General features: G+C 44.6%; 2 protein-coding genes across 2 annotated transcripts; one reads left to right on the top strand and one right to left on the bottom strand.

Annotated features, from left to right (window-relative positions):
- The first annotated feature begins 3477 nt into the window (after positions 1–3477).
- LOC120700517 (CEN-like protein 2) lies at positions 3478–4602 on the top strand. The gene is made up of 4 exons (XM_039984777.1): positions 3478–3755; positions 3841–3902; positions 4054–4094; positions 4180–4602. Exons 1-4 carry the CDS (start codon positions 3555–3557, stop codon positions 4395–4397), a joined length of 522 nt encoding a protein of 173 aa, XP_039840711.1. The 5' UTR covers positions 3478–3554; the 3' UTR covers positions 4398–4602.
- Positions 4603–8427: 3825 nt separating this feature from the next.
- LOC120700516 (protein LITTLE ZIPPER 3-like) lies at positions 8428–9145 on the bottom strand. The gene has a single exon (XM_039984775.1). It carries the CDS (start codon positions 9128–9130, stop codon positions 8882–8884), a length of 249 nt encoding a protein of 82 aa, XP_039840709.1. The 5' UTR covers positions 9131–9145; the 3' UTR covers positions 8428–8881.
- Positions 9146–14064: the final 4919 nt, after the last annotated feature.

The raw sequence follows: 14064 nt of genomic DNA, 5'->3' as shown, positions 1-14064 counted from the left end.
ACAACTTTCTGTATAAACTTTACGATGTTATAATCTTGGAGGAAATGCTGCTGCCCCCCTTTTGTTTTCTCCACCACATGTGGTAGCCAGATTTTGCTCCTGTGTTGCGTGCCCTACGCAGGGTTTGCAGCTGCGAGGGATTCAGGCAGACATGACAAGCTGCTTAGCTCAGTGGATTATTCAGAGGCGTGCTCTTGGTATCTGGTGACCATCAGAACCGCAATTGACACTGCATTCACGATCTCCGCTCCACGACGGCGTTTGTTCAGCTGTACTGAATGTTGTACTGGAAAGTATTCAGCCTCCAAGGTAGAAAGGAGTTTAGTGACACACAAATCCTACTAGTATCCTAGATGCTGATGAGCCTCCAGAAACTGGTGACCATTTTTGGGTGCATATTGATAGCGAGGCCGCACTGACCTGATCACATGACCTCCCCGGGCTTGCAAGTTGGTACTGCTACTGCTTGGTAGGCGCGCGGCAACCGAATTTGTTGGCATCACGCGAATGGATCCCAACAGATCACAGCCCAGCTCTGCGGATTTTTCAGTACAGCATCACGGATTGATTGGTCTTGCCGTCCTGGAGACAGTGCAGGGATCCAGCTCGTTGCCACCATAGGCTCTGGTACAAGCCCAAAAAGACAGTATTATTGGCATGTACGCGTCAGGCTTAACCAGTCTCCTACTGCGTAGTATTTGGTTTCTCTCACAGTAGAAAAAGTGAGGAAAGTGTAAAAGGGAGACTCTTGAGAATCATCCTGCTTTGCCAAAGTAACACTGCAATGTGTACACGAGCACAGGTCGATAGACCATGTCTTTTGGAATATTTCTGCATTTTTTGCCAACTACAGTAAATTCAAAACCCCAACAGTAGCAACACTGTTTACCAGCTTTGAGAAGACAAGTTGAGGCAAGGATCAATGGATCAGCAGCTGTGAACAGGTGGACTTCTGCCTTCTGCCTGCTTGAACACCTCCCCACTCATTGCAGGTTCCATGCAACCTGCAACATCTCAATCTCGGCATTCAACAACGACATTGTCTCAAGAAATATGAAAACTTGCACCTTTTCTACCAAATCCTCGCTGCTTGTCACCACGTGGGATAAAATTATAATATCTCCAACTTTCATGGCATTGATTTCCCAAACCATGAACCAATTCAGCATGGAACTCTCTCAATGTCAGACCGCACAATCATAACTTGAAGAATTATTTTGTATGCTTGGATAGATACTGACTCGTACGCAATCAAGAGGAGACACCCTGATCCTTGGAGATCCGTTGGAGCGTGGACTCTACCCACCAAAGGCTTCATGTCATGATCCAAATATCTGATCCACGGATTGGCCCACAATGATCCTCCCGTCAGTGTCCATTCAGGTTGGTTACTTACCACTGAGTGTTCAGGGACAAAGGCTCAGTGGACGGCTCCCTTTTCGCCAAGGCACTTCATATATGTGGAATAACAGCATACGACAACAACCAAGAAACATCGCCATCTGCATGGAGGTGAAAGATGGTAATTATTGCGCCCCAGAGATGTATAAATGGAACTTGAACATAGGTAAAGTAACCTTTGACTTTTCTGGTTGTTTAGTACAGGTAAGAGTGTAACTAGTGAAGTTATTTCTGTTACTGGGACTACGATATGCACTTACCATTGGTTGGAACAGCTATGATATTCCACTACCTTAGCTAGGTGTCAAGCAAGTATCATAGCATTGGCCAGAGGCAGAAAATTATCACCAAACTGTACTTGACTTCACTTCTACCAATTGCGCATAGATGCCAAGCAGGCATGATGGCATTTGACCATAAGAGAAGAAGGCACAAACCTGTACTTGGCTCCACCACTTGTTGAAATCTATAAAAGAAATTTAATGCCCCAATCAAGAAGAACCTATGAACTTGTTATACCTGAATTGACATATCTGCACTAGACAGCACCCCTGCGGCCCTACATGATGAAGTGTTGGCGGCACTGCATTCTGTTCCTTTATTATCTTCAGTGACTTGTTATATCATGCCAATGAAGAGAATAAACAGATAATAATGGTAAATCAGCTGGTTATCACAGTGACTTGTTATATCATGCCAATGAAGAGAATAAACAGATAATAATGGTAAATCAGCTGGTTATCACAGTCCGAGGAAAGATTCTAATAGGGATTGAACTCACTCAACATTTCCTTAACAGAAAAGGAGGCAACTAAATGACGTATTCCTAAACAAATAAGCCAGCAAAGATGAAATTTCAGGGTTGGGAAGCTTCCACACGGACAGTGCAGCATTGTCTCCCAGGTAATGAAAAAAATATATTAGAAAACCGGAGGATAAGAATATTGGCAATGTAAATAAACATCAAATCAAGCTTGCCAAATGGATTGATAGTTTCGCCAAAAACCAAAATTCCAAAGAATCATATTCCCCTTTTTCCCATTTAGCTCCAGAAAGGCCATCTTCCTAACTTGTCATGAATAATTTTCTATAGATGCATTTTTTTAATAATAAGGTATTTTAATGTGCTCCCCATAAATCAGATGCTACTGCAAATTTTCCAGAATAGCTCCTATGTTTTTTCTTTTAAAATTAAAGGTGCAGAGCTGATACACAAATTTGCTAAGGTGATTAAGCATCATATTCTGTAGAGCACAAAGGCTTCCACGTCAAGAGTGCGGAAATTTCTGTCTCCAAGGCAAGGGAAAAAAATATTCCCCTTTATTTTCCATTTATCTCCACAAAGCCATACTGCCAAACTTGTCACAAACAGTCACAAAGAGATGTCATTTTTTAAGAAAAAAAAGGATAAGTTTCTCTCCAGAAATAAAAGCTCCTTTGTTCTCACTTTCGGAAGGGTACAAAGAATTAAAGATAATGGTATACAGCAATTTGATAACATGGCTAAGCATAGAGTTCTGCAAAATGATTGCCATGCAGATCCTACATAGGTAGGCATGCAGTGTTTCCTACCAATACCAGATGACTTAGCACTGTAATTTTACTCACCCACTCTCCTGGAGCCGTGTTTATGTTCTATAAAGGTAGTATAACATAATCTATCATATATTTTGAGGACTCCACAGTGACCTGAAAGACTGTTTCAATCATAAAAGAATGTCTACCGTAATACTTATCTCATAATAAAAATAAAATTTTGCACATCTGTAGTCATCCGTATTCATATCAGATGATTCTGAGAGTGAAAAAAATGCTTATCCCAGAAACTTGAAAGAAGATGCATGAAACATTGCTTATGTAGACTCTATCTGTATTAGAGAAAATATACCACCCTTTGGCTTTCTTAGAAAAGCAATACATCCTTCCTGTTGCCTTTTCAGCTGCATCCACAGCATACCCAACTAAAAAACGCACATGCCTCGCATCCTCTTTTGATCGTACACTTGGCAGAAGGCCCCAAACCACTATAAATAGAGGCTTGTCCTCTACCAATTCCCAATAAGCAGCTCTTGGCATATCGCTGAGGGTACCAGCTTGCTGCATTCGGTCAAAGCATTTGTTGTGCAAAATATAAATACCTCGTCCCAACAAACATGTCTAGGTCTGTCGAGCCTCTCGTGGTCGTCCGGGTAATTGGAGAAGTTCTCGACTCCTTTAACCCATGTGTGAAGATGATAGTGACCTACAACTCAAACAAACTTGTTTTCAATGGCCATGAAATCTATCCATCAGCAGTTGTGTCTAAACCAAGAGTAGAGGTTCAAGGGGGTGACTTGCGGTCTTTTTTTACATTGGTTAGCAATCAATTTTTCATAGATATGAATCCAAATATTATATACGTACTGTTCCTCCATAATGGACAGAGTTCTTCAATTTCAGGTTATGACAGACCCAGATGTCCCTGGACCAAGTGATCCGTATCTAAGGGAGCACCTTCACTGGTAATATTCAGCAATTATTACCTCATGGATGTTAAGTAGCATATGTTGCCGAGGAAGATAGCACCACATCTTCCATATATAAAAGACAGCACATTTTCTGATCACTTAAAATGAGAGTAGTATGGCTAAATGTTATCCTTTACATTTGCAGGATCGTGACTGATATACCGGGGACAACAGATGCCTCCTTTGGTATACACTTCCACTGATTCGTGCTTAATCTATGCATGTTCCAGTAGTTCTCTGAACTAATAACCATGCATATTTCAAATTGCAGGGAGAGAGGTCATAAGCTACGAGAGCCCAAGACCTAACATTGGTATTCACAGGTTCATTTTTGTGCTCTTTAAGCAGAAGCGGAGGCAGACTGTAACTGTGCCGTCCTTCAGGGATCATTTCAACACCCGGCAGTTCGCCGAGGAAAATGACCTTGGCCTCCCTGTAGCTGCTGTCTACTTCAATGCTCAGAGAGAAACTGCTGCTAGGAGGCGCTGAAAATTCTAGATCTCAGTGTCCGCATTACAATAAATAAGAGCCTTCCAATCCTATTTCTATGAAATCAATGATCTTGTTCTAAATTAAATTCCCCTAGGTCCTATAGTACAAATAAACCAGATGTATTTTGTAGATTGTATTGGTACTGGATTGTTTTGTAAGTGGAAAGATTGAAAATAATGAACGACCCATGCTTATAGTAAAATTTATGTATAAGACAATCAGTCACTGAAAGTCTGAAACCAGGGTTGTCGGACATCTCCCACAGGAAAAAAAAAATCTTCTGTTTGCAGTGTGCCGCTTGCCAGATCCACACTATGTGCACTTTTTCTGACATGCAAATCTCCTGGAAACAAAAATTGTTGGATCTTGTTCTGTCACCTTGAAAAATATGAAGACAACCGTACTGCACTAAACTGCTATACTGTTAGATACATGGACAGATAAGGAGACACCATTGTATCTAGGTGACTGCCCACTATAAGTATAAAAAGTATGGAGATCCTATGTGGTGAGTGGTGGGCCTCGAACGCCCCCTACTTTTCCTTCATCTTGTCCTTAAGCCAAGCGAAAAGAATTACATTTGATGCATGTCAAAACAATACAGTTATTTCAATCTGACTGTAAACTGGATGCTCTCCTGATGAATGCAAGAATTTGTACGTTCAACAGTAAACATGATTCTATACCCAGTTTTGTTATATTTTGATATATGGTAGTGAAAGGACACCTACCAGAAGCTAAATTGTCTGTATGATTGAACCTTTTCCATAAGTAACCATTGAGTGGCCAAAGATGCAAGATGGGAAAGGAAGCACTAAATATAATTAGGACGAAGTCTTATCTTAGGTGACAACTTCAACATCACCGAGTATTAGTTGCAGATAAAAGTTACCCTACACATCATCACACGCTTTTATTTTCTAATCTCAAAATTTCATGATATATTTATGAAAAAACATTATTTTGAATTTCAATGATGACATATCTGATTGCTGTGAGTTTGGAAATTTTCTTCCCCCAATAGGCCATATCCTACAGGTTTCTTTTATATTGTTCTTCCCTTTGATCTTCTTAGTGCACGAGTATTGCACAGATATATAGAGCCTAGTAGGCTGGTTTTTTGTCCTTTCCGAAATCTGTTCATTGCAGATTTTTTTTGACCGGAACTACGGCGAACCCATTGGGTTAGCCTGAACTATATTGAATTCCGGGAACGATTACAAACAGGGGGAGAAAGCTTGGAGAAGCCCTCAGGAAAGAACAGCAGAAGGGAGCGAGAAGGAAAAAGAAAAAAAACAGAGAGAAGTTACAAAGAGGAGTTACAAAGTGGAAAAACAAAGAGGACAGCGAAGAGAAATTTCAGATATGAAAATGAAACAAAGATTAAGGTGCAATTACATGGATAATAGAAAAAGACTCCAGAGCTCGAGGCACGTGCGGGCAGTGGCGGAACCAGGATTGAGTTGAACCCCGGGCCGAGTTTTAAATATAATTGTGACAAAAACCAGACGTCGATAAACTCATAGTTCAAAAGATACACGAGAACATAATGGAAGTTCAAAAGATACACGAAAACATAATGAAAAGATAGAAAACATACAACAAGTGTCATCGCGAAGTAGTATATTTATTCTTCTTCAGCAATTTTTTGGGCCGAACCCCGGGTCATGGCCCGGGTGGCCCGGGGTGTACATCCGCCACTGCGTGCGGGTAGGAGCAGAGCGAGCGCGATTGGCCCACAATTTCAAGTCCGAGTGACAGCGCCGGGAGATGTCCGCATTTGAATCGTCAGTAAGGTTGAAGACCTTGGCATTCCTGCACTTCCAAATATTCCAAAGCAAGCAGGTGATTATAGTTGAGCGCGCTTTTTGGTTGGGTATAAGAGGACCAGGGAGGGCAGCAGACCACAAAAGCTCAATGGAAGCAAATTGATTGGAGGGGATGTTAAGCAGAAGCCAGAAACTCTGCGCACGGGGGCAAGATAGGAAAAGATGAGTAACATCTTCAGCGCGTTACAGAATTGATAGAGTCCAGTGTTGTTTGCCCGTCGCGAGTCGAGCCGGGCATGGGTGTTAAGTTTTTCGCGTTGGCAAAGCCAGAGGAAGGATCGTCAACGTGAAGGAGCGAGGTTATTCCAAATGAGCGGGGAAAAAGCATCATCGGGCAAGTGGGAGAAAGTCAGCGAGTATCCGATCGCAGTGGAGTATCGGACTGATGGGGCACCCCGGACAAAGCGCACATCATCAGAGGAAGGATCAAGCTCGATTATAGCGAGGGAGGCGTGGAGAGCGGCAAGGTCAGAAGCTGCCACAGCAGTGAGGCGGGGTTGAAGGTCAAGGCGAGGTTCGTCCATGGCCAAGACCCAGGCCACCGAGGTTCGAACCAGTGTTGCACGGATACGCCGGAAGGGTGGCGTATCCGTATCCGGTACGTATCGGATACTGATACGCCCTATATACATTTTGGATATGTTCCAGGCCGTATCCTAAAATTTTGGATATGTATCAGTATGGATACATGTATCTGATACATGGTCCAAATCATAAGACGACCCAATACTCCACCCGGGTGCAGAGGGGAGGCAGTGGAGCGACGGCTGTTGCGGACAGGAGGCAGAGGAGGAGCGGCGGCCGCTGCTGCGAAGGGAATGGGAGGCAGAGGAGGGGCCGCGATCGGAGGTAGAGGACTTTCCCTCACGCCCTTCACCGTCGCCCGCTCGATTCTGCTGCTGGCCCCTTCGATTTCGGCATCTCCCGCTCGAGCAGACGTTGGGGAGGAAGGGAGCGAGCGGAAGCGAGACGGCGGCGCGCGAGCTGGAGGCGAGGTGCGAACGAAGAGCTGGGCGGGAGTGGGGGCGGGCGCGGCGTGTGGGGCAGAGGTGGGTGCGGCGCGTGGGGGGAGCGCGACGCGCAGGCCAAAGGCGGCGGCAGGAGCTGGGCGGGGAGTTGGTTGGCGGAGGCAACGGGGAAGGGATAAGGTTGCAACAGAAGAGATAAGGATAGATGTGTGTGGTTCCTGTGCACGATACTGATTAACTGTTTTTTAGCACCAGTTTCTCTCTGAGTCTCGGAATTAGATAAAATGTATATCTAATTACGTGATATTTTATATATAATTATTAATTATCATAACCGTATCCCCGTGTCAGTGTTTTTTGAGAACGTGCATATCCGCGTATCCGATACGTATCGTATCTGATACCCGTATCCGTGTAACTTAGGCTCGAACAACTCGTCCTCGTCGATGTCGGCCGCCATCACTACATTCGCCTTCTTCCGGTCGCTGCCCGGCGTGGCGCCCCTGCCGCTGTCATCGCTGGCCATGCTGCCTGTGGTTGCGCTGCGTGGGGATCGGACTCGTGATCGACTTGGATGAAGAAGAGACAGAAGGTAGCTGGGCGTGGCGTGCAGGGTACCGGTGGTATATCTATATGAATGATGCTTGCCTTGCCTTGCTTGCACGAACTAACATGGGGTGTATGGGTGGGTGAGTTTGTTCTACTGTCTGTCTTGATAAAGATGGTTGGGAAGTGCCGCGTCGCGCGTGCGTTAGGTGGTTACTACATTGTGTAGAGTAGGTTGCCTACAAATCCTAGCTACACTCTCTCTAGTTTAGTTTCTACAATACAAAGACATTATTCAAACCCCAGGTTTAATTTGAGATAGCTTAAGTATGAGTAATCCAAGAGAGTTCAACGTTTTGGCGACCTAATAAACTGATTAATAATTAAGCCGTGGCAGATAGTACTTGCAGTTTACACGTACGGAGATGCTGCTGATAAGTAATAGTACACCAGTGAGGAAGGATCGGAGTTCGGAGGTGATCAGACTGGTGGGACCGAGGATGGCTCATCTCACTCGAGTGTGGAACTGTGGATGACGTCGCCTGCAGCTGCTCCCGGCCGGCCCGGTCAACGAGTCAGACTGTCAGTTGAACATGGCCATCCATGGAGTTGTGTTAATTGTGTTTCAAATATTATTATCGTCTCCAACCTCAAACGTGTTCTCATTTCGTTAACACGTCGAAAAGGATCTCATCGGTTGAAAAAGAGGTTCCTAAACTAGGAAGTTGATTTCATCATCCGCAGAACGCGGCTGCTGCTGCTGATGATTATCTCTCTCATTTCTCGATCTGGATGATCTATTACGTGCCCTACATAGATCCATTACATTGAGCTTACTGCTTTACACATGCATGTAGCATGCAGCCTGCATTAGGAACGAACTTGCATGCTGACTGACCAGTAAAGTACAGTACTAGTACTCCTGCAAACCTGCTGCATATATAGCCCAAAATACTGCCACTGCTGGCTGGTGGCTTCACCGTAATAATCGATCAGTTCCTAACTACCCTCCTACTACTACAGGTACTGCATGCGTATGCTCAAGTTATCCACTAGCCTACATAGTGCTGCTGCTACTACTCACAAAAGGCAACCATGCTCCATGCACGCACGCACGAGCAGTGGCCGCTGTACTTGTTCACATGGTGGGCTGCTTGCCGGCCGCCTTGAAGTTGCCGGTCGTGGCGGCGGCGGCGGAACCGGAAGGGGCGGCGCCCTGGGACGCCGCCGACGCCGAGGCATGCTGCTGCTGCTGCTGCTTGCGCTTGAGCTCGGCGAGGAGGGCCTTGTTCTCCTGGTCCAGCTGCTGCGCCTTCCGCCGCAGCCGCTCGTTCTCGTGCATCATGCGCAGGTTCTCCAGGCACAGGCTCGAGTTCACCCGATCCATGTCTATCCCGCCTTGTTGCCGACCTGCACATATGCATCCAGAATCACAAGAGTAGGCTTCAGAAAATAAACATATACTATGCCAACTGCGGCTCTATGATCAGTGTGCAAAAAACACCAAAGTTCAGACTTCAGAGCCATGACAACACAGGGTTCAATAAAATTCATACTTGCATGCATTTCTATGTCAAAATGCGCATGACCCAAAGCAAAGACAAACAAAACTTCAACTTGAAACGAAAAAAGAAAACAGAGGCTTCAAGATGCAACAAAACAACAGAACTAGCATTTGCAATTATCTGCAGCATTTCAAGCACCTTTCTCTGAAGCTTGAAGCTGTCAGCCTTCTTGGAAGGCAGCTGAAGCGTAGGGGAAAGGAGGAGGAGGAGGCGGCGGCGGCGGCGGCTCGAGGAAGAAGAGCTCGATGCGCTGCGCTGAAGTGTTCGTGGTCGTGGGCGCCTATTTATAGGCGGCCCTCGAGCTCGTCAGCTCGATCGAGGAGCAACGGGCATGTGTTCATGTAGCCAGTAGCCCAGTAGTAGGAGTACGAGTCAATGCCGTGCGTCATGTGTGCCATCCTCCGAAGCTGCAGACTCGAGGCTGGTGTGCGTGGTAGCTAGCTGTCACCAGAGAGTGTGATGATGGAGCTGAATTGATGACGCAGTCCAGTGAAGAAGGTCCAAAGATATAGATACGCCATCATTCTTCCTCCGTCTCGTCACTCGGTCATGGCCCCCTCCTGGTCTTCCTGCCTTTGCGCTCCTTCCGGGCTCTCCCTCTCTTACCTCAATACACACAGATCGAGACCAGTAGGTTAAATCACAGTACTCAACATTGTGGTTTGATGTTGAGCAATGGTGCAGGCCGGGCTGATCAAGTGATAATCATACTGTTACATGTGCTTTACTTCAGCGTTAAAGAAAGGTCAATGGGCATTTAACAGCTGCACTCGATTGCATCTACTACTAGCAAAAAGCAAAGTAGTAGCAAGTACAGTATAGACTGCACAGTGCAGTCGTCTCTTGATGTCAACTCAAATGTTCTTGCTGAGGTCCTGTTTAGATTTTTATTGGTAAACCGGTAAACACAAAAAAAATATTACATCGAATGATTTGACACATACATGGAGTATTAGATGAAGTTTATTCACAAAATTTTTTGCATAGATGGGCTGTAAATCGCGAGACGAATCTAATGAACCTACTTAATCCATGATTTGCAACAGTGATACTACAGTAATCAACCACTAATTATGGATTAATTATGAATTAATTAGCATCATTAGATTCGTCTCGCGATTTATAAACCATCTGTGTAAAAAAATTTATAAATAGATTTTATTTAGTACTTCAAATTAATAAAATTTCATCGCAATTTTGCGTTGGAACTAAACACTCTGCTAGTGCTACCAGTACAGTGCACTGGGTGTGCAATGGGCAGTTAGGATGTCAGTGTTGGCCATTACCAGAAGACACTGGAAGCAGGGAATGTGAGCTCAGCGCTGCCTCAGGGTTGTCACATACTCTGGTCCAGTCAATTGGCAGGCAACAAGAACCCTATTGCAGTTCTCTGTGTTTGATGTATGAAGTGGGAGTATGACTCTGGAGTCAAGGGGCAGGGGCGATAAGTATCTGCTAAATTTGCAGGAAATGGGGTTGGAGTTCATGTCAAAGAGTAAAAGCCCTGAGGAGATGTGTGCAGCACATCTCTTACTGTCCCAAGGCAAGAACTCATGATGATCAGCATTCAAGTGCATGTCTTCTACTCTAATGCTCTCTTTTTTTTTTTGCGAGGATACTCTAATGCTCTCAACTGCCCATGTGCTTCAATCCTCCATCATGCCATTGGCATGTCACTTGGAGATTTGGTTCTGAACGAGATTTGCGCAAATAATTTTTTTTAAAAAAGAAAACCTTTGACGATCAATGTGCTAACAGGAGTATGTTTTGTTGCCGAATGAAATATAATTAGTCAAATCTCTGAAGTCTTCTATACTACCTGACCACCACTTCAAGCTTTGTAAAAACACTCCTCTTTTAAAAACGTTCTCTGTGATTATTATGTACGTATTAGCACTCCACTACTACGTACATGCAGCTCTACTACCTCTACCTGCAGAATAAACAAAACAAATGTATTGGGTCCAACATTTGGATTCTTGGTCTGATTGGACATGTTGACCTCAGAAACTGAAGCACAACAGTACTAGTGCTCCAGCGAACTGATCTAGCCTTGTTTAGTTGCCTATTGTAAAGTTTTTGAAACGGCATCTTTGCACATTTATAGTATTAAATATAGATTAATAATAAAACTAATTATAGAACTAGTCTGTAAACTACGAGATGAATCTAATAAGCCTAATTAATCTGCCATTAGTATAAGGTTACTGTAGCGGTTACTGTAGCCAGCTCCAGCTCTAGCCCAACAATATTTTCCTCTCATACTATTCCAGCCACCAGCTCCAGCTCCAGCCAGCCCAACAGTATTTTTCTCTCATACTATTCCAGCTCCAACATCCAGCTCAGCATTGCCTGACAGAGCCTGTCAACATCCTCGAACATCCTCGAATAGATTGCTAGTACTCCGTATGTCCTTTTCGATGCATGGAGACAAGGAGTTAAGGTGCAGGGTGTTGACATATAATCGCGCCAACACACTCAAATGCGCTAGAACGCGTAAGAGATCATCAAAACGATCTGAACCAGCGATGCTCTGGCAGACCGGTCTGACCGGTTCCGCAAACCGGTCTGACCGGTGTGGAGCAGAGAACCGCAAAAAACTAGAAACGCGAACTCGGGAGGGACCCCGTCGGAGATTGCGCGGCTAGGGTTGCTCTGAGGTCGGCAGGCCACTCAGAACGTCTTCAAACGTCGTCGAAACGAAAGAAGAAAGCAATCTAGGGTTGAAAAAGACTAGGGTTTGAGAGATAAAAAATAATGTGATATTTTGATTGGTTGGATTGGGAATACATCAATCGGCCTTAGCCTTATATTTATAGGCCGGGGAAGTCGTACCCCTCTCCAAGTCGGTTTATACAAGAATTTCTAAAATAAAACGAAGCCTACCCGGATTACAACTGGACAGACCGGTCTGACCGGTCGTCCCGACCGGTCTGACCGGTCAGCCTCTGTAGTGAAAATGACCTCTCATGCCATATTTCAATATAATATTTTGGCGATTGATGACACACACAACACTTGGACTAATATGATTATTAAGATGACCATTCTCAGGCTTTTAGGTTCAAGTGATGACAAAGAGTGTGGCGGAACCATCCAAAACTACTGGGCCCGGGTGCACTGATCTTTGTTGCTAAGCAACTCTGACCCAAATTGGCACTCACCGGTAGTTCCTCGAGTGAAGCCTCGATTAAAGCCACGCTAATCCAGGATCAGCAGACAACACTCACACGAGGGTGAGCCCAGAGATTACAACACAGAACATTTCAAACATCTCAGAGTGATTGCAGCGGAAAGGAAATTTATTACAAACCAGGTTCAGAATAGTATAGTACTACATAGTTCCATCTACTCAAATTATTCCAGTCTCATTGTTCAGCGGAAGCAGTAAAAGATAACTAGCGAGATAATGTGACGCATCGACAAAGCCCATACGAAACACGTCACTCAGCGGGAGGGTGGTCAGCACCAGCTGAAGGGCCATCCCACTCAACAGACCAGCCCGGAGGCAAGGTACACGGCTAAGTAAGACTTGCAAACAGATCTTCAAAGTTAGTACCTGAAAAACAGTGCCACAAGAAAGGCTGAGTATACTAATACTCAGCAAGACTGACCCGTCACCGGATATAACATAGTCCGATAACTAGACATGCAAGGCTTTTTGGTTGGTGGGGTTTGTTTGCCCAACAACATGCCACTAAGAGTTGGTCCTTATTTGTAGATTTTATCTAGCCATCTTCTAGTTAGATTAACCGTTCTAAGTTTGCATCTAACCCTACACAAACATGGTAGAGCAACCATTTAATCAACCAGCAGTATTATCATCATCATGTTCCATTTGTTACTCTGTGTGACCGAAAACATTAAGCAATCTCATGCCGTGAGAGGTGGACAATTCTGAATCGAATTTCAACCTAGCCAGGGGAACCTAACACACACGCATGGGTATCGACGCCGCTTTCGCCCACGCAACTTTTCCCCTTTCTTTCCAGTCCGTGGATTCGGAACACCCTCCCCGACTACAGAGTCCGACCACTCTGCACCCGTACGTCCGGACAAAAATAAACCTACTTCTACCAAGAGGGTGCGAGATCGTTCCACTCGCTGGTCCAATCAGGTACTTAAGCTTATCGATTACCATATTTCTCGGTATGTGGCTAGTACTTTCAAACGCTTAACGAAATGAGCCACACACCGCGACCTTAGCCATTTTTGACTACACCAACGGGGTATCACAACTACACAACCCCGCCCGTTGTCCTTATATTTCAGCATGAATTAAAGTCAGTAAAATTCCTATTTGCTCGCGAGAGGCAAGAAACCCCTCGACTTCTACCGTACCTAATTAGCATTGCAACTAGTCGATAAAAAGATCCGGATATCAAACATAGGCACCTAGGGATCATGCATCTAGGGTTTTTGATCAACGCCTAGAAAACTTAAATGCAGAAATAAAATTATTACAACACATTATAAATAGATAAATGAATAATAACTCGGAAAATAAAGGCATTATGCACCGGGGCTTGCCTTCTTGGGCACTGTCAGGCAGAAAAACCTCTGGGGCTTGGCCCAGGCTTGAGATAAGTTAGCACAGTTCAAATTAACTTCCTGATCAACACGAGAGTCCGCGGGCACTAGTTCGTATTCTCCGTCCGCGAGATTAACCATTTTTATATGCAATGCAAGATTATGAGTTATTCATGAATAACGATTTCTTTCCTTCACGATAAAGTTGTAGTTCAACAAAAGTTAA

Source organism: Panicum virgatum, chromosome 3K (genome assembly GCF_016808335.1).
Source record: "Panicum virgatum strain AP13 chromosome 3K, P.virgatum_v5, whole genome shotgun sequence".
NCBI lineage: Eukaryota > Viridiplantae > Streptophyta > Magnoliopsida > Poales > Poaceae > Panicum > Panicum virgatum.
The sequence above is the reverse complement of the archived record's forward strand: the minus strand, read 5'-3'. Positions and strand labels throughout refer to the sequence as shown.

Bases quoted from the DNA above. Each gene is read 5' to 3' on its own strand.
- LOC120700517 (XM_039984777.1), top strand. From the start codon at position 3,555: ATGTCTAGGTCTGTCGAGCCTCTCGTGGTCGTCCGGGTAATTGGAGAA. The intron at 3,756-3,840 runs GTTAGCAATCAA...CTTCAATTTCAG, and splicing joins TGCGGTCTTTTTTTACATTG to GTTATGACAGACCCAGATGT. The intron at 3,903-4,053 runs GTAATATTCAGC...TTACATTTGCAG, and splicing joins CTAAGGGAGCACCTTCACTG to GATCGTGACTGATATACCGG.
- LOC120700516 (XM_039984775.1), bottom strand. From the start codon at position 9,130: ATGGATCGGGTGAACTCGAGCCTGTGCCTGGAGAACCTGCGCATGATG.